The 20,030-nt window shown below is 48.6% G+C and overlaps 1 protein-coding gene across 1 annotated transcript in view; it reads left to right on the top strand.

Moving 5' to 3' along the window:
- The window catches only part of LOC124485852 (ephrin type-A receptor 6-like), a 66,222-nt gene that overhangs the window by 7,385 nt on the left and 38,807 nt on the right, over window positions 1-20,030 (top strand). The window contains exons 2-3 of the mRNA XM_047047702.1: window positions 17,220-17,375; window positions 19,768-20,030. Coding sequence (XP_046903658.1) covers window positions 17,220-17,375; window positions 19,768-20,030 — 419 coding nt within the window. The remainder of the gene's footprint in view (window positions 1-17,219; window positions 17,376-19,767) is intronic.

Genomic DNA, 20,030 nt, shown 5'->3' with positions numbered 1-20,030 from the left:
ATGTTAGCTGGGTTGGCTGTCTATTTCGAGGTCTTTAGATTTACCCTGCCTCTCTCTCTCTCACACACACACACACACACACACACGCACATTCCTAAACTGACTGTCAGTGAAGGACACATCTCTCCCCTCAAGGACAGAGCGGAGGTATATCAAAGAAGGAAGCTTTAACGGCTCTTTATCATGCATGAGAAAACCTCAAACACACTGTGTGTGTGTGTGTAGGGCTGTGTGTGTCTGTGTGTGTGGGCGTGTGTGTGTGTGTTTTGTGTGTGTTCTACAATGAGAGAATACTGTCTGTTCCCAGCATACATAAATATTGTGCCATCTTCCTGTTTAATGGATAGAAGCCTGTGCCTGTAACTGCCGTCTGTGGGAATGCCTACTCTATGCTAATCTAGCTCCCTTGAGTTGTCATTAGTCTCAATGTCTCCAATTTGAAGGGATTGAGTCTTGTATCTAAGAAGGTTACGTGGGGAGAATATGAGACGGATCGTTGCTGTCTTCCTCCTCTCTGTTCCCTGTTTCAGACCATTTGTACACGTGAAAAGTGTCGAGAGAAAAACACACACAAATGAAAGCTTTGAGTTCCTTAAGAACACAATTACAAGTCCACAGCCTATGCATCTCAATAGCGTCGAGCTGAATCGTGCCATTAAGACTCAAGTCCTTCAGTACAACCTAAAGTAGATTTGTGTGGAAGGGTTTCCCAGGAGTAGACGCCGGGAAGACCATTTGACCTTGAATGTCTTCCAGGTTAACAATGTAATTGAAGGCTGGTGCTGTTGGGATATGAAGGCAGGCGAACCTGATATCGTACTTTCTGAAGAGAACACTCTTCGGAACCTATCTGAAGCAGACCTGGCTCAGTTACTATTAACGGATAAGGTTAAATATTGCCACTAGCATATAGTCAAGTCGTATTGATAGAGGAGCAGGATCAAATAATTGGAAAGCACCTGTGCCTATTTGTGTTACAAATGGCAATAAACTTGAAACTTGAACTATTATTCCAACCCGTGAAACCAACAGAACAGTCCCACAGAATAAAAAGCCATGAGTGCCAACTATGACAGAGCATCAAATGCAGCTCTACTGGTGTTAAACACTTTCGAGTATTTGATGTATGTAATAAAACAAGGTCTGTCCTGAACCAAGGCTTGGCTGGAAGCAGGCCTGAGCAGAACTGGATCTCAGAACCCGAATTTGTGTTAAGATCTGGACCAGATAAGATGTTAAGGTTGTAATGATAGATTGGAATGTGAACAGAATGGACCTGATCCTAGATCTGCTGTAGGATTAAACTACCATGCCACCATAGAGGAAGAGCATGTGGGTTGTGAGTTTCTGCACATCAAGGTCCGCATGTTTGATTTCTCAATATGGCTCTTATCGAAGGTACCCTGAGAGCTCATGTAGGTTGACTCATCGACAACAACCATGACGACAGCCCAATTCCCTGCAGACTCACTTTGCATCCCAGTACTTCAGACACACCTGCTTTTTCACAAGCGCTCCGTGACCTGTGGCCCCGGAAGCTGTGAAGCAAAGAATAAACGCTGCCGGAATGGATTGAGACGTCAATGAGATCCAGGGTTCGGCCGTGGATTGTTTTAGGAGGGGTGGGTTCGATTTGTTTCCATCCTCTTCAGAAGTACCACTGGTTCTCTGCTATCATCTGCCTAAAGAATGCATTATGCAGATGCTGGCGTGCAGATGCGTCAAGTTGCGACGTGAACTTGCTGTGACTTCTGTGTGTTTTTTTTCCTCCCTGTATCAGAGTGTTGCTTCAAAGCCCAGAGTGATCAAAGACCAGAGCAGAAATATTCCCCAACGTGCCGCTCAGCGGCAAACGTGGGCCCCGCCCGTCAGACGCAGCCGGCGCTCGCTAAACAAAGGAAGCCGGGACGCCACTGACGCATTTGATGCGGTTTTATTTTGCCAACACAAGGCTGTCAGACGCAATCGTCACATTTCAATTTAGATCCGTGCGGATATCCGCGCGTTGCTTTTGCTGCTCCGCGTGACGTGCGAGATTTCGCGGGTGTTTTTATGCGCGCGCGTTCGGGGGCACCCGTGTGTGCGTCCACGCGTCGATGCGTGTGTGTGTATGTTCTATTTCTGTCCATAAGCTTTGACACTGAATAAGTCATTAAAGAGTGTGTATTATGACATGGCCTAGATACGACATCACAGACATTGTCACACGAAGGGCCCCCGCTCATCATAAATGAAACGCCTCGGGTGCTATATGGGAAAAAAGACCTGACAATTTGTGTCACGAAAAATAAGATTTAACACAATAAAGGCCCACAAGGGGTTTACAATGATGCTTCACACTGATTGTGGATGACTGGCTTTGCTTCTGTGTCAGTTTGCTGTTTATAGCTTTGTTTTTGTCCCCCCGACAAAAGACACGGGCAGATTTTATACCCAAGAGCCCAATAATCTGAGCCTTTATAAATGTTTAATCTGCTGTGGTGTCGAACATGCATGTTTTATAAGCAGATCTCATTAGAGAGGTGGTTCAGGTTGGGGTTTCTGACCAACTAATTGAGTCATCACCAGTTCCCCATCAAAAACAACAGCTCTCACCCAACCCCCCCCCCCCCCCCCCCCCCGCTTCCTCCCATAGGTGTACACCTGCATCCCTTCATCCCTCCACACAGTGTTCTGGGTGACTGATACCTATGCAGTTTTGAGTGACAATGACCTGAGGGCACGGGCTTAGCTATCAGTAGGTGTCCCTCAATCTGCCTGTCCACAGCCATGCCTCCCTAGCCAAGCTTGTTAGTCACACTGCAGTTCGGCTTGGCAGGGCCTCGCAATTCTACACACACACACACACACACACACACACACTGGCTTGGCTGTCCTGTGGATAGGCTTAATCCAGCTGTAGAATGCGGCAGTGATAGCAGAACTGGGCCAGTCAGACGGAGGATGCTCAGGGCGGATTGGGGGCTGAACTGTGGGTGACCTCTCAGAAGTATAGAGGCACAATAGGCCCCAAAGTCAGCTTGACTGGATCCGTTTGAATTATGCTGACAACTTTATTGATCCGCCTGAATGTGTGCTTAAGCTGCGGGATGAGTATTTAGGACATGTTTGATAGAATTGTGGCTTTAATGGGTTTCTCTGTGCCAAGAGGTTTGCCAGGCTGGTGATAGAGAGTCCGTTTTCCAACAGGCACAACACATTCCTTAATTTTCGGAGTAGATAACTGGAAATGGAAAAGTGTCATTGAAAGAATGGTTTTATTTAGTTCAGGTAGATTTATGTTAATGACTGTGTGATTTGTGGTTGAGAGAGCTAGAAGGTGTGTGTGTGTGTGTATGTGTGTGTTACCCACGGTGTATTATAGTGTGATGGTGACAGAACAAAACTACCGCAACCAGCCCTACAGAATTGTACCATTTCATCAGTTTAAACTCCAATCTGTCTCGAGAATGGAACCACACTGCTCTACTTTACATCACTAAATACAGCAGTCTGTCAGCCAGACTCATCTACTATTTGCAAATTGCAGAAACATGCTAAGCGGCTGAGTGAGTAAGCACAAGTGGCACGTTTAGAGAAACAAAGCAGTTTTTTTCATTTTTCTGTGACGCCACTCTCGTGAATGTGCGATTTTGTAAATGATTAGCATGCATGTGTGTGTAGGTTAGGGTCCACATGTCCATGTCCATGTTTCTGTGTGTTTCTGTATGTGGTTGTGTCCATGTCCATGTTTCTGTGTGTGTCTGTATGTGGTTGTGTCCATGTCCATGTTTCTGTGTGTGTCTGTATGTGGTTGTGTCCATGTCTATGTGAATTTGTGTGTGTCCATGTTTTACTTCCACTTTAATACCTGTTCCCAGCTGCGGGTATTAGGTAGCTCATCCCCCTCCCTGCATTACTGCTGATAGATGCTCATTGACCAGGGAGAGCTGTGGGCCTGATTCATAAGCCAATATACTTGTATAGCATGCGGAATTGATCTGCCTGTGGAAGTCTGTGAGCAAACGCATTCCAGCCCGTCTGTGTTCCGAGCGCCGGTGGAGAGAAAGTGCCTGACGAGCCGCAAGAAAGTGCCAGAACAACGCAGGGACATTGCGATAACGCCTTCCTCACCTCACAGAGCCGACACGCACGGACACACGGGCACACGTGCACACGCGGAACACCGCGCCAACGCATTTCAAGCAGCTCGTTTTTCCCACTCTCACCCGGCTCCAGATCCGTGCCACCCCCCGTCCCCGTCCCCCTTCCCCGTCCCCCCCCTTCCCTCCCCCCCGGGGTCAGGGCCATGACAATGATCAGTGCTACACATGTATGACAGGATCTGAAAGGCATGGCACTGCCCTCCAGGTGTCCGCGTCCAGCATATCCACCTTACGGCCGTCTGCCTGCTGTCACACACGCAGAGACACACACACACACACACACATCCTCCCTCCCTCCCCTTTCTGTCTCGATTTCAATCTGAATTTTGAAAAAATGACACAGTAAGTCCCAATTATGGTGTTTCAAAGCCATGCACACTTCCTCCGACCCCCCACTCAAACACACACACACACACACATGGACACACACACATGCCGGTAGAGAGAAAAAGCTCTGATTCAGTAACGGTGATGAAAGGGAGATTTGAAAGGGATCGTTTTGTTTCATGTATGACAGGATCAGTGGTGATGTCTTCATTTAGGAGCTGGGTCCACAGCACTGCAAATGGCTTGCAGCTTTATTTAGCAGATCCTGTCATGAATTAGTTAGTAGAGGATATAAACTCCCTACAGAGGTCATTGAGACAGAGAGAAGGGAAGTTTAGAAGGAGAGAGAGAGAGAGCGTGCAAGAGATAGAGATAGATACGGGATGGAGAGAGGGGGCCTGCCAGGTAGAAAAACCATGTTGTAAGAAAGTGGTATAGAACGACATGTTGTTTTGTGCTGATAAACCGCACTGCACCCACAGACACACACCAGCTATTCTGAGGGGTGTAACTAAGCCCCAGTCCACCCTCTGCACTTCTCCTAATAGAGCACTGCACAAACTCTCTGCTCGCTGATGAGATGAGAACCATCATTTAGCATGAGGAAGCTGCTGAAGCTAACTAGTGGTCAATCCGTCTGCAGCTCCCTGGGAGAGCAGCATTAGCATTTCAAAGCAGCAGGGCTTCAGTAAACATGCTCCGTGCTTCCATCTGCTACCTATCCCCCTGGAGGAGACAAACAGAGACGCAGCCTGACGGCTCCTCAGCACCAACACCTCCCCCCTCTCTCTCTCTCTCTCTCTCTCTCTCTCTCTCTCTCTCTCTCTCTCTCTCTCTCTCTCTCTCTCTCTCTCTCTCCCCCTCTCTCTCTCTCTCTCTCTCTCTCTCTCTCTCTCTCTCGCTCTACCCCTCTCTCCCTTTCTCTTTCTCTCTCTTCTCTCTCCCTCTCACTCTGTCTCCCCTTCACTACATCCCCTTATCCCAGTCAGATGGTTGAGGTTTATAATGGGAGATAGCGCCATCCAGGTATTAGTACACCAGATGGTAAGCAGCAAAGAAGAGCAGTTAAACACATTCATTAATTCATACTTACCGCACAAACATGATCCCTCTGTTTGATTTTAGTCTCTGTTCAGAGTTGATTTCAGGTTAAAAACCAAATGCTATTCATTCGTTTTTCACTTTTATTGTTTTGTTAGCCTGCTGGAAACTCAATTGAGTTCATTCAAATCAGTGTCCAGATATTTAGAACATTTCCCACAGGGATAACAAATCCATTTTGATGCAGATGACAGACGCTAAGCAGCTTGAAACTGCTCAGTGTGTTCATGTTCGTCCCTGCAGAGCAGAGACTGAACGGACAAGCCTGTCAGCAGCTAGCAAGAGCTCTGCCCATCTGATTTATCTGTCTGATAGGAGTGTCAGAGAGTCAGGATGTTCCACAGACAGAATCTATTACAGTATTGATCTGCTCTGGCAATTAGGTGGCAATGAGAATTTCTCATCTTCCGTTTCTCTCTCTGCCTCTCTGTGATATTGAAAGGGGGATAAAGTACCCACTATAATGGAAGAAATGAGCCGAAGGCTGGATGATACAGGAGGAAAGGTGTGTATGAATGAGTGTGTGTGTGTGTGTGGTGGGGGGCAGTGAGAATACTGGGATGTCTGTTTTTTTCAGAATTAGTGGGGAGATTTTCTGAAACGGACGACAGGTGTGTGTGTGTGTGTGTGTGTGTGTGCATTTGGCTTGCGTGCTAGGTGTGTGTGCGCACATGTGTCTGCGTGTCTTCATTAAGCCCTGAATTAAGCTCTCCTCTTGTCACTGCTTGTTTACCCCCTCCATCCCCCTCCCCTTATTCTCACTGGCATTTCTCAAACCTCATCCGCGATGGCTGCTAATTGGCTGTCGTGGCACTTGAGGAGCCTCGCAGTGCCTCTCATTTGCTCTCCTTCAATCCGCGTCATTAAAAAAGTTGGGAAAAGCCCAAACTTCCCGTCTTTCTCGGGCGGCGCCGTTCACGTACGCCTCTCTCCGCTCGGTGCCGTCTGAGAACAGAGTGGCCAAGTGTTTCATGCTTGTGTGTTTTACCTCCATCCACGTTCTGACAGCCACATCATAGGGACGGCACAAAGTCGACTGCTGACTCAGCGGGAGAGAAGTTGGGTACGGTCCTGTCACATCCAGTAAAAGTTGGCTGGATCGACTTGTTTTTTGACGAGTTGGCAGCAAGTGCAACAGCATCTGCCAGTAAACAGTAAAACACAGAATCCAGGGCGTGGCCGTCCTGGAGACCTCGCGCAAGCAGTTCTCAAACAAAATCACGATTATTTCCACTCATTCAGCTGATTCATTTTATGTTGATTTACATTATTTTTTTGTCAGAGTAATAAAGTTAAAGTTTAATAATTTCCAGGAGTGAGCGAGCGAGTAAGTGAGCGGGTGAGTGAGCGGGTGAATGAGTGAACGAGTAAGCGAGCCCAACCTCAGTGGATAGTGGATCTGAACCCATTTGACTCGCTTGATCGTCCTACCAGCACGGAGAACCACTGTGTACTCATCAGACAGAGATAGGAGATGTTTCCTCGGCTCTCTCGCTCCACTCCATCTCTCCCTTTCTCCATCTCGTTCTCTCTGTCTCTGTCTCTCTCTTTCTCTCTCCTCACTGCAGGACATGTGGGCCCGAACTCTGTCATCCCAACAAGATTCCCCACAGGGGGGTGGGGGCTGATAAATCACAGTCAGACACACATCCTAAACACACGGACACACACATACCACAGTCACAGCTCGATCAGCAGTCTCTGAAGACGCCAAGGTCATTCGGAGCGTGCCGGTGGGTGCCTTACGAGAAGCTGCGACTTTAGTAGGAGAACAGACCCTCCGGTGCTGCGGTGTTTCCCGTCAGAACAGTGAGCCCAGCAGCCTGGCTCCGAGTGGTGCCTCTGACATCCACGCCTTGCTTTTCCATCCCGCGAGCAAGGGGGTTCATTAAATGGACATCACACAGACCTCAGCGTGCGTTCTGACTGATGGATCGGGCGACTCCCGCGGAGACGGCACTGGCGTTGAGGCTGTTGCCCTGCGTGCTGTCATTAGCCAGACAGGTCCTTGTACTGGTAGGACAGGGCCTAGGGGGGGGGGGGGGGGGGGGGGGGAATAGGGGGATGGGGGGGAGGTACTGCAGGGGGGGGGGGAGCAGGGCTGATGGATCTGCCGTGGTGGCTAATTAACATCCTGACTTGTTCTGCTCCGTCATCACCGTGTTTCCAGGGGAGAGGAAGCAAGGAGGCTAAATTGCCTGGGAGTTTTCATTTGCATGGCTGTGCAGGGTGGTACCTGCTCTATTTCTGTGTGTGTGTGTGTGTGTGTCGGGGGGGGGGGGGGGGGGGGGGGGAGTCTAATTTACCTGCCAGAGATGTGTTTTCAGACTTGGCTTAATCGCAAAAGATCATGGGTAAAGGAAGTGAAACTTATTCCCATTGTAAGTTGGAGAGCCCCCTGCAGGTACCAGTGTGTGTGCTGTGATTTCACATCTTTCTGATGTGCTGGGTTTTTATGATGTGCAGAAGCCTTGAAGGGCTTACTGGGTGTTAATTGCCAGGCAGTGTTCAGACGATTGTTTGAGTAATTAAATCCTTTCGGTTCGAGTTTAGAGGCGCACGCATGCTTGTGTGGGGGCGAGTCATGCCTGAGCACAGCCCTCCTAAAGCCACTCCAAGGCTCTCTGTGGACCCACTGGATACTCACCCAAGTTCACACACTCATCCACGTTCACACACAGACAGGCATCCGATATCAGCGGGGCAGAGTGGAACCTTCACCCTTCAGAGAGTCGTATCTCCGGCGCTTTCTCTTCCCCCTCCATCCTTTCCCCGCTCCGTCTAACCCGTGTCCTCCGCTCATTTCACCACCACCTCTCTCCCGCGCTTTCCTTCACAGCCTTTCCCCTTCTTCTCCGCTCCCTCAACAACTTACTTACCAACCAGTCACATGAAGCACCGCCCTCCCCCCCCCCCCCCCCACACCCCTCCTGACAGGCCTTATATGACAGACTATGATAGGCAGGCCTCACAACTAGGGGCCATTTAGCGGCCAGCAGCCAAATTGCACGGACCAGCGGTGTCCAGCTGCGCTGGTGACAGCTTTAATTTGGAGCCGGCGGTCAACATGATTAAAGAGCCACGGGAAGCCTTCACACAGGAACCCAGCTATGCTAGGCACAGACGGGCTGGCCTCAAGACCATGCTCCGGACTAGCACATGCACACACAAGCACAGACGCAGGATATGCAAACGCACCGTTCATTCCTGGACATACTTTGCAGGCAGAATGGCAAGTCGACAGGCAGGCAGTCATTTTGCGGAACACCAGGAACTGATGCATTTAGATGTGATTTATTGATCATTTGGATCATATTAGTGCACCCACTGTGTTCTGTTAAAATACAATAACATATTTCACACCCTGTGTTTGGATGAAATGCAATAATACAAAACGAATCAGCCTCATGACTGGGGACAATGTTTTGATTTGTAAAACCTGAGTGAATTGTTTGTTTTTTTCCCCCAGCTTTGATATGAAACGTTGACTGTGAATTAATGCATCCCCAACTGTAATGAAGTTTTACTGATGTTTGACTTCTCATCCTCTACCAATGAGGATACAAATAAAGATGATACAAAGGCTTTATCATTTCATCTTCATACAAATGTACATGCACACACACACACACTCAGGCATGTACACACACACTCACACAAACTCTCAGACACTCACACACGAGCACACACATACACTTACAAAGACGCTAACACACACACACACAAACACACACGTGCAAAATCAAATTAGTTCAACAAAGTGTACATAAAGACACACACGTCTACACATTCACACACATACTGGGAAAGAGTTCCTTGGAGATCAGATTCATTAGTTGAATACCACCCAGTGGATGTGCTATCTACCACTCCTAGCACTCCTATTAGGACCATCTGAATTAATTCTCTCTCTCTGCCATTTGCTGTTATCGCTTCCTATAAAAACAACATATCAAATCGAAATTGAATATAAAAGGATTTGGAAATGTAGCATCCATCAGCTTATTTCTCCATAAGCAGTAATTGATATTTGAGGCCTGTTTTGCACCAAGCTTTTCTGAAATGAGCTTCGGAGGGCATGAAAATAGCTGAGGCGGGTGAAATGAAATTGGTTGTGTGCTCGTGCATAAGAGAACTGGATTATCCCGGCATAATGTAGGAGTTATTAAACACTATTACACTCTACAGATCAGAAGCTAGCTCTCAGGATATACTACTATATCTGACTACAGTACAGAGTCCCAGTATGTGTGTGTGTGTGTGTGTGTCTGTGTGTGTCTGCTTATGCATGTATGTAATGCATCCTACAAATTATATGACTGTACAGTAAGTCAAAGCATGGGAAATTAAACGCACCAATTTGCTGTAATGTAAATTACAAGAGCCATGAATATGATTATCACACATCTTTAATCTTTACATCATGTCCCATAAAGAACAGCCGTGAGGGCAGAGTTAAAGAGACTATCAAATTGAATAGTGTTGAGGAACCCGAGCAGAACTAGTGCTTTTATACCTGACATTTGTCTTTGTGAACTGTAAAATGCCCCTTCTCTTTGAAACGCATTACCTTGCGCGGTGTGTTTGTGTGGGGGTATGGCCATGTGGGTTCACCTGTCTGCCACGGCCAATGCTGCCATCTACCACCCAGGCCCAGGTGGCAACCTCACCCAGCCAGACTGGATCACTGGCAGTGATAAAGCTGGCTGGCAGAGCCCATCAGAGTGGGTTTGGGAGACGGAGCGGCCTGTCAGTTCTGCCAGCGTCGGGCATTATTAGGTGTCAGGGAGTATGAGGACGATGTCTGCTCCTCCGCTCAGGCTGGGAGGGGGACAGCTGGGTAACTATGGGGAACAGGCAGGAAACCACCGCTGACACACTATAGCGGCTGGCTAGTTCCATGGAATGCTGACAGATGGATTGTCTTTTGAGCTAACTGACTGATTCACTGGCTGAGTGATGTGCTGTGGTTGTTAGCATTTCAATAGCTTACTGTCCCAAGCCTTGTCAGTATAGATCTGTCTTCGGGGGCTATGTTTCCCCTTTTCAGCCCAGGTCAGTATAAATAATGCAAGTCGATGACCTGAGAAGTTCACCCCCCCCCCCCCCCGCCCCCCAACTCAACACATTCAAAACAAATACTGTATATTGTCCCATGATTCCAAGCACTTATGATATGCAATTAAAATATGCAACAACAAAAACATAGTACATACATTTAAATAGCACAAAGTTGTCTCTTTCGCAGGTGGCTAATTACGGCCTTGTTGTTGATTCAGACGTCTCTGGCATGCTGGGACAGTCCGGCGACCCGTTTGTGTGTAGGCTTACCCAAAGCCTGCTGAATAATTGCTTCAGCATGGCTAGATTGCCAACCGAAAGGCCCCTTCAGTTTACCTGGACAGATCACTGCTTCAGCCTTCTGGAGGCAAGGTGGGGGGGGGGGTTCAGATGAAGCCTGTTAGAGCTGGTGGAGGTGGAGGGAGGTCAGGGGTGGGGAGGAGTAATGGAGATTGGTAGGGCCCCATGAACCGCTAAACCGTTCTGGCTCCACAATGGGATTCTGTCTGCAGAATTATCCTGGTGTGCTTTAGTGTGTTTGACATCATGCAGTAGTCTGTGGTCTATCACACCCAAATCCTAAACAGGCTGTTTGTGTGTGCCACTACACTGGACCGGAAACATAAGACTTTGTGTGATACAAGTTAGTGTGAGTGTGGACAGTGATGGAGTGTAGTTATGAGTGAGTGTTGCTGATGGCTGTGCCGTGCTTTCTGTGCAGATTGTTAATGAGTAGAGCTGGCTCCATGTGCTCCTCTTCCCTCCTAATCACTGGCAAATGCTTCCTGCTAGACTTATGAAGGACCATTTCATCATCCAAGATGATTACAGTTGGAGAGAACTTTGTCTGTGCTAAGCACTTTCCTGTGAATCTTTAACTCTAACTCCATTTTGAACTCACTTTGCAGTTTGGGACCTGAACATTTAGGCTAGCTGTAAAACCATAATTTCTGTTCTATAGACTTAAATTACATTTTTAGTTACAGCTTTATGATATTTACTGTACAAAGTAATGTCATATCTTGTTTTAACTCAAGACTAATTATAAGTAAGTATTATGCAAATTGTATTCTATCTGGTGACATATTTTGGTGGTAGGTGTTTGGATCATATTCTGCTGTCCTTCTCACAGCTTTGACTGCCAATACCAATATTCACAGAATTCTCAAAATAAATGTGTCTACAGTGCATGAGTTGTTTTGTCAAGCAGTGCAGGATGTTACTGTTGGTACCACTTTCCATTAACACCTTTCGATGTGACAATCTTCTTATCTTGTGGAGTAGAATTACATGCAGCTGTCTGAGAGCGAGAATATCTGCCGTCCAAATTAATCAGATGTTTTACATTCTACATTTAGACATGATGTTACTGCTGCCATCTATGAAACATAAAACTCTGCAGTTTAAAACCCCTTTAAATCTCGACAATCATTCTACTCTTAATCCCTTTCACTATTTCCTGACTAAAACCAAATGATGTTTAAAGTGAGAGCCGGAACATGATCAAACTGGACTCGGACACATCTGCTGAGCAGTCCTTGCTGTACTGAACAGTGTTTGAGGATGTAAAAGATTGCCATGAAGGCTTTGCCATCTTTGTTCTCCGTCTCTTATCATCTTTGCCAACTGACAAAGTTCCACTCTCCGCTAATGGCCATATGTCTATGAGAAATGTTCACAAACCGCCTCCTTCACGATCCTTTTCCTTCGAAAGCAGTGGAAGATCGCTAAAACCATCCCTAAACGTACCAACATCTGCCTCTGCAATGTTGTCTCTCCCTTACAGAGCAGTGTGTTTAGGCCTATGTGGGATAATACTTAGATGCACTGTACATGAAATTAGCTTAAAAAACGTATTATTGACACAGTTTAAAGTAGACTTAACATCATACTGGTGTAACCGACACATTGATTTGAATTCTCATCAGCTCCAAAGTTGTTGGTTTGAAGCCTTTTGTTTGTTTGTGTTCTGGCATGGCGGAGCCGTTGTTTGTTTTCCGTGAGAGGTTTTTATGGTAATAAAATCTCTGGTGAAGATGATTCGCGGTGATTTAGCGCGATGTTAAAACTCTGATCAGCATCGATCATGCGTATGGGAAGTTGGGGTGAGTCACGGCAATCTTCAGAATACCTTATTAAGTATTCATTAACTTTGTTTTTGGCCATTAGGAATCCATACACACTGCTGCATTCTCTCATCCTGGGAGGTAAATAGCCTACATGCTCGAGCTTTGATAATTAAAATGCAGATAATGAATTTGTTGAAGGGCGGGAGGATGGGTTGAGTGCTGGTAAGCAGCTGTTTGGGGCAATGAGAGCACAACACCTCGAAATGCTAGAGAAGAAGTCTCTTCATCTAACCACAGGTGCCCCTGCATGACTGCGTGACTCCGGCCTCCAAGGCGTGCTTCATGAATACGGCCAAACTCTGTCTGGATCTGTGAGAGGCTTCAGGCACTTGCACGGGATCTGTTTCCTCTACCACACAGATGGCTGAGCGGTTAGGGAGTCGGGCTATTAATCAGAAGGTTGTTGGTTCGGTTCCCGGCTGTGCCAAATGACGTTGTGTCCTTGGGCAAGGCACTTCACCCTACTTGCTCGGGGGAATGTCCCTGTACTTACTGTAAGTCGCTCTGGATAAGAGCGTCTGCTAAATGACGAAATGTAAATGTACCACACAGGATTTTTAGGCCGCAGTAAAGGTTGAGATGTCAAAAAGTGTGCGGTTGGAGATCCACCATGCAACCCTAGGTGTGTTGGGCACCCTCACCTTCAATAAATATATACTAGTACCACCCAAAGCATTGTCTCCCTGGTGCAGCAATGCCCCATAAAAACCTCTTCCCTAGTGTTTGGCAGCCCTCTTCCCGGCACTGCTTTGTCTCTTGCAAAGATTTAAGGGAAGAATTGTACTTTCCTGCCCCAGAGCTTGGCTGTAACGGATGTCTTCTGAAAGCTTTACTGCTCTGTTAGTTCATTTGGCCAAAGACTCTTTCTACAGAGCGATAAACATATCTGTAAAAGAACACCCGACTGACCTCTGAGAGGTCCATAAAACGGGCCACTGTCCAATCCTTCGCTAAGATAATGTCACTGATATATTACTGATGACACTGGATGGACCTGCACTGTCTGTGCAGAGTACCGCCTGCAACCTGTGGCTGGCTAGATCTTTGTTTCTCTCCATATAGTCTCCCTGTCTCTTTTCCTCTCAATCTTTTTTCTCTCTGTGTCTTTCTCACCAAATCTCTTTGTTATCTCTACCCAGTTCCCTTTCGCTCTTTCTAAAGCAGGCTTTAAAAAACAGATTCCATTCTTTGTAGAACCAACAACCTTTACTCTTTCACCACTGTTTGTAGTGTTAAGTCCAAAGGATGAAAGACTATTAAAGCAGTCAAAGTTTACCTCTGTGACATGAAGGAAACAGTTTCAGTATTGTACCTCAGGTACCTGAGAGGAAGGGACAAGAGAGGAAGTGACAGGACAGTGGGCGGCTAAGCTACCCAGGACCAGCTTATCTCTGCTACATACCTAGTAAACACTCTATTTTGCAAGGGAAGGGCTTGTTGATCCCCGAGTGGCGTGCTGAGATTGAGATCTGACTCGTTGTCGTTCCGATTAGATCAGGGACATAAAGGTGAGGGACGCAGGGAAGAGGCGGGGGCGCCCGGGTACGAGGGATCTCTGAGACATCAAAACGTAAACAGAGCTGAGGCAGAGCAGAGCGGAGGCCGGGCTGCCCAGAGGCCGGGCTGCCCTGAGGGGGGTGGCTGAGAGGGCGGGGGCGGGGCGAGAGGGAGGGAGGGTCACATCAGTGTTGTGTCCTTCTGCTATCAGCTAATGAAGAGCCTGAAAGGAGAGCACAGGGAGGAGTGAACAGAAGGAAGGGAAGAGGCAGGAAGTAAGATGAGAGGGGACAAGCTAGCAGAGAAGCAGGACGGGAGGGTGCAGCTGACCAATAGGATTGACAGATAAAGGGGCAGGACTCAGGAAATAAGAACATTTCCAATTGGTCATGGGGAGTCGTAAATATCTGAACATCAGCTATCGACCACCTATTTGTTGTTTTGTTTGATACTGAAGGGCAATATCAGGTAGCTCGGCAGCTATGGTAACGGCAGCTACGGTATCAGCTTTGAGCATCCATATCTCCCCAAGGCGGAAATGATAGATGATCATCTATGCAGAGTTGAAGTGAGGCCCGGGTTTCCTTAATATCTACACCATGTGTACTCAGAGATAGAAAGAGACGCCTATGTTTGCCTTCAGGCAGGGAGAAATGCAATACGACACCACCACGTTTTTCATCAGTGAGCCAAGTTGAGGAGATCAGGATTGAATACAGGCTCATTCTCCATACGCTTTGTACATATGTATCTTCCCAGGATGCATCTCTCACCTTTGCGATATCTCATCACCACATCTCGTCCTTCTCACGCTTTTTTTGATTTCAAGAGCTGAACTATTCTGCAACATTTGTTGATGTGGTTCTGCAAGTAAATGCTGCAGAATTGTGCTCCTCTTGGAATCGCTGCTCTTCGCCGACGCCCTGGAGAGATCCATCATCGCCTATTCCCAAGCTTGCATCAAGACAGAGATGCACACACAGGCCTACACGGGAATGCCTGCAGACACACACAGACACACACACACACACACACCAAACAGGTTGGCAATCAGACCAGCAGCCAGATAAGAAAAGTCGACATGCAGGCACACAGCCAGCCAGACCACCCGGTCATGCAGGCACACACACACACACACACAGACCCAAACATGTCCACGCTGGCCAACAGACAGGTCCAGTCCCCCCCCCCCCCTCCCACACACACACATGTGCTGTGGAGTTATCCAGCCCTGGCAGCCTGCTCCGGTTCTGTTCTGGTCCAGTGAGTGGAGAGTCTGGTAGGCTGCTGATGGGTGTGAAAGGCCTGGCTTCTGGATGCCTTCCAGAGCTCATTAACCTTGGGATGGAGTCCTAGAGTGAGTGCACAACCTCCCGGGTCCTCGGGTCAGGATGCGGTTCTCCTCCACGCCACACACACACACACACACTATTATCGGACTGACTCTGCACACACAGACACACACACATACACTCACACCACACTAACTGCACGGACATGCTCAAACCCCGCTCGATCTACAACCAGGTCAAAACAGGCGCTCCCGGTCCTTACTGCATTCCCAATTAGCATACTGGTTAGACCATCAGTTCGCCATGCTATCACGAATGATTTGCAACCTTCACCCATTTTCTTCGAATGAGTGCGAATGAAGCAAAACAATGAACCTGCCGAATGCCGACTTATCCCAAATGGAAAGGCGGTGAATGAAATAGGCAGCTCCTTCACTTCAGTGCAAACCGTCGCACTGTACCTCATCCCGCTGTCCCGTCTGATTTGTGTGTGTGTGTGTGTGCTGTTACCAGGAGTAGTTGTGTGAGCAGCTCTGGGGACGCATGGTCAGGAAGATTGTTCTAGCACAGGAAGCCTTGGCCCCTGGCACTCACAGACCCGGCCAGACAGATTGCAGAAGAGTGCTGGGTGGTTAGAGAACGTCCCTGGCTCGGCTTCTGTGAAGGTCAGACAGCGGCATCATTAGGCTGACTGTCTAAAAACAGGCCTCGGAAGGGAAATAAGTGAGTGACAGTTTTGGACTCAAGGACACACATGTACCAGGGGTTAATGACACAGGCAGCCTTGGGCCTCTGCAGGGACACGTCACTCATCACACCGATACATCCCCCCCCCCCCCCCCGCCCCCCCCCCCCCTAATGGAGCGCGTGTTGGCGTGTGCTTGTCGTCCAGTTTGGGTATGTGTGTCTGTGCGCGTGTCCTGTACCTTGTGTCCTAATTGTCTAGATTTGATCAGAACGGTCATGGTCTCGGGGCCCAACACCCCTCCGAAGCGCCATTTATCACAGGAAGAAATGGAGAGACACAAAGACACTCAGTGCTTCAAGGTGAAGCCCTCAAATGCCTCAGCTTGTGTTACCTTGTTAAATCGATGGGCACTGTGACAGGCGGCAGAAGTGGAATTCTGGAACTGCGCGTCGGGCCAAGAGTCTCTGAGTGTGTGTATTTCTGTGTGGCCGTGTGTGTTGCGGACCACATCGGTTAGAGGTTGAGAGGGATTGAAAATGCCATTGGTCCCTGAGGCCCAGAGTCTGTCTGAGCAGACTGCGGGGTAAGAGGGAGTAGTTTGGAGGCGGGGGGGGGGGGGGGGGGGGGGGGGGGAATGGAGTTTAGGAGAAGACGGGTGTGATGGCGGGTATTGGAGGGAGGAGGAGAAGAAAGGTGAAAAGGGTCTTATTTCCTTAAATTTTTCATTTCACCTATATCACTCGACTGAGAACAAATCAATGCGGGTGGATAGAGTTTAAATTCAAGCGGAGGAGAGTCAGGTAGATCAGGCGGGGAGAATATCCTGGCTGCAATGGTGTTGGCATTAAACCTGTCTATATCTCCTCTCTCCCCCTGTTTCTCTCTCTCCCCCCACCCCTCTTTCTCTCTCACTCGCGCCCTCTTTCTTTCACGTGCTCGCACACTCTCCCCTGTCTCTCTGCCTCGTCTCTATCCGTAGCGTGTCGCCCTGGCTTCTACAAGGCGTTTGCGGGAAACATCAAGTGCTCCAAGTGCCCCCCGCACAGCTTCAGCTACGGGGAGGGGGCTGCGCTGTGCCTCTGCGAGAAGGGCTTCTTCAGGGCCCAGAAGGACCCCCCCACCATGGCCTGCACCCGTGAGTACATTTTGACATTACATTTACATATTTAGCAGACGTTCTTATCCAGAGCGACTTACAGTAAGTACAGGGACATTCCCCTCCGAGGCAAGTAGGGTGAAGTGCCTTGCCCAAGGACACAATGTCATTTGGCACGGCGTGGAATCGATCCGGCAACCTTCTGATTACTAGCCCGAATCCCTCACCGCTCAGCCATCTGATTCCACACCTGGGATACAGTACACACACAGTGGAGGGCCTACCGAATGGGTTTACACTCTCGGAGTTCAGTTGCATGTCGTATGAGTAGGGAAGTATTCCGTTACAGACGCAAATGTTCATTTATGCGCCTTCAAAGTTCAACTTTTTTTTTATGAAGGATACAATGACTGTCTCACAGTCACAAAGCATAACACTTAAAGCGAGTCTTTTCCCGTTAATTCTGCCAAGAAACGAATGACTTTCTTATCTAACGACTCAGTGAATCATTCCAAGTGTGTGTGTGTGTGTGCGTACATACATGTGTGTGTGTGTGTGTGTGTGTGTGTGTGTCTGTGTGTGTCTGCCATTGGAGACACGCTAGACTGATAGCCCTGCTCGGCTGGCTTCACAGGGGAGTTATCACACACAAGAGCAGGCATGAACACCAGCAGGATGAGTTACAGACCATTGTTCTGCTTCTGCGTCTTCATAGATGATTCACTGTGTGTCATTATGGCTTCATATTTGCATTAAATTACAGTTTAACTGGTCTAATTCATCCTTAATTAAAAAGCCATTTAGCTGTCGAGGAGATAGACAGAGGGGCAGGATGAAGACTCTCATGGCTTTCAGAGCCCCGCTTCACAGCCCGGCCTTTAGCATTGACCAGATAGGCCAACACGTAGCCAAGCATTCAAAGTGATGGGGGTGGGGGGTATGGCGATGAAGTAATCGTAACACAAGTCGCGCTTAAGCATTGTGGAGGAGGTCAGAGGGTGGGGTTAGCAGTGTGTGGCCCAATTGACAGTTCCTGCTAATGAATCAGATGGCTGTGGTTATGAGGTGTTCGCCTTGTGGGGTTCAGCTACTGCACATTCTTTGAAATGAGAAAGAGTGAAATACAAAGCAGAACGGCTCAAAAGAGAAACAAAAAGAAAAGAAAAATGGGGAAGGGAAAAATACGTGCAAATTGAGTTGGAGGAAAGTACGTGAAGAGGGAGAAGAAAATATGAAGATTAGGGGAACGAGTATGAGATCGGGGAGGGGAGAGACAGAGAGGGAGAGTATCGTGAGGAGCGAAAGAGAGAGAGGACTGAAGAGAGAGAGGAAGGGAGATAGGGCAAGGACAGAAAGGAGAGGGAGGGAGGGAGGGAGGGAGGGAGGGAGGGAGGGAGGGAGGGAGGGAGGGAGGGAGGGAGGGAGGGAGGGAGGGAGGGAGGGAGGGAGGGAGGGAGGGAGGGAGGGAGGGAGGGAGGTGATACAGATCTCCCCCCAGAGGAGAAAAAGCTGATTGATGGCAGTGGGATGCAGCGAGCCTCTGCGATGGAGAGAATAGAGAGAGATGGAGCACTGATAGAGGAGGGAAAGAGAATGGACAGACGCTGACAGAAGTGGAGGAGGAGGTGCTCCCTTCATCTGTCCTGAGAGATTCACACAAAGCCCAGGCTGAAGGAAGGGGCTTATTTATGGGGATCTTCAGCTGGGGGTGGAGGTGGGGTGATGGGGGAGGCAGGGGAGGGAAGGGAGGGGGGGGAGGGAGGGCAGGACAGGGGCACATCCTATTGTCCAGGCAGACAGTGAGCTTGGCAGGACCGGAGTGTTCAAATCCCCTAGGCCTTTTAACTCTGCCCTGCTGACAGCTGGCAGCCTGCAGTCCAGAGCACTATACCTGCACACACACACACATACATAAACACATGCACACTCTCTCTCTCTTTCTCTCTCTCTCTCTCTCTCTCTCTCTCTCTCTCTCTCTCTCGCTCTCTCTCTCTCTCGCTCTCTTTCTTTCTCTGAAGCACACCTGCACACAGAAGGTCCACTCAGTGCTTATGTATATAGTAGGGAGATAAGGCGATCCAGATGAGAATCTTTGCTTTAATTACTGTTCATCAAAGAGCAAACTAAAGCAGATTACAATACCCAAGTCTTAATTTGATCCTTGAATAACGATTTGCCAATAGCAAGTCTCGTATCAAGGTCAGTTCACTTTCTCCAGAACGCAGGTTTCTTTCATGATTTATGATTTCACTCCTCTCTAAATTCGGACTACCTTTCCTCTACCTTTCTCTTCATCACGTGTTACATCTACACACTAATACCCGCCTCTCTCGCTCTCTCTCGCCCATCCTTCCCTCTCTCTCTTCTCGTCTTCATTCCCCTCTCTTCTCTCTCGTCGCCCCCATCCCCCTTCTCTTCCCCCGACCTTCAGGCCCACCGTCCCCCCCGCGCAACTTGGTTTTCAACCTCAACGACACCAGCCTCCTGCTGGAGTGGAATCCGCCTAGCGACAGCGGCGGCCGGCGCGACCTGACCTACAACGTGCTGTGCAAGCGCTGCGGGCCCGAGGCAGACCGATGCCAGCTCTGCGAGGAGGAGCTCCGCTTCCTGCCCCGCCATCAAGGCCTGACCAACGCCACGGTAACGGTGGTGGACTTCTCCTCTCACGCCAACTACACCTTTGAGATTGAGTCG

Source organism: Hypomesus transpacificus, chromosome 23 (genome assembly GCF_021917145.1).
Source record: "Hypomesus transpacificus isolate Combined female chromosome 23, fHypTra1, whole genome shotgun sequence".
NCBI classification, from domain to species: Eukaryota; Metazoa; Chordata; class Actinopteri; order Osmeriformes; family Osmeridae; genus Hypomesus; species Hypomesus transpacificus.
The sequence above is the reverse complement of the archived record's forward strand: the minus strand, read 5'-3'. Positions and strand labels throughout refer to the sequence as shown.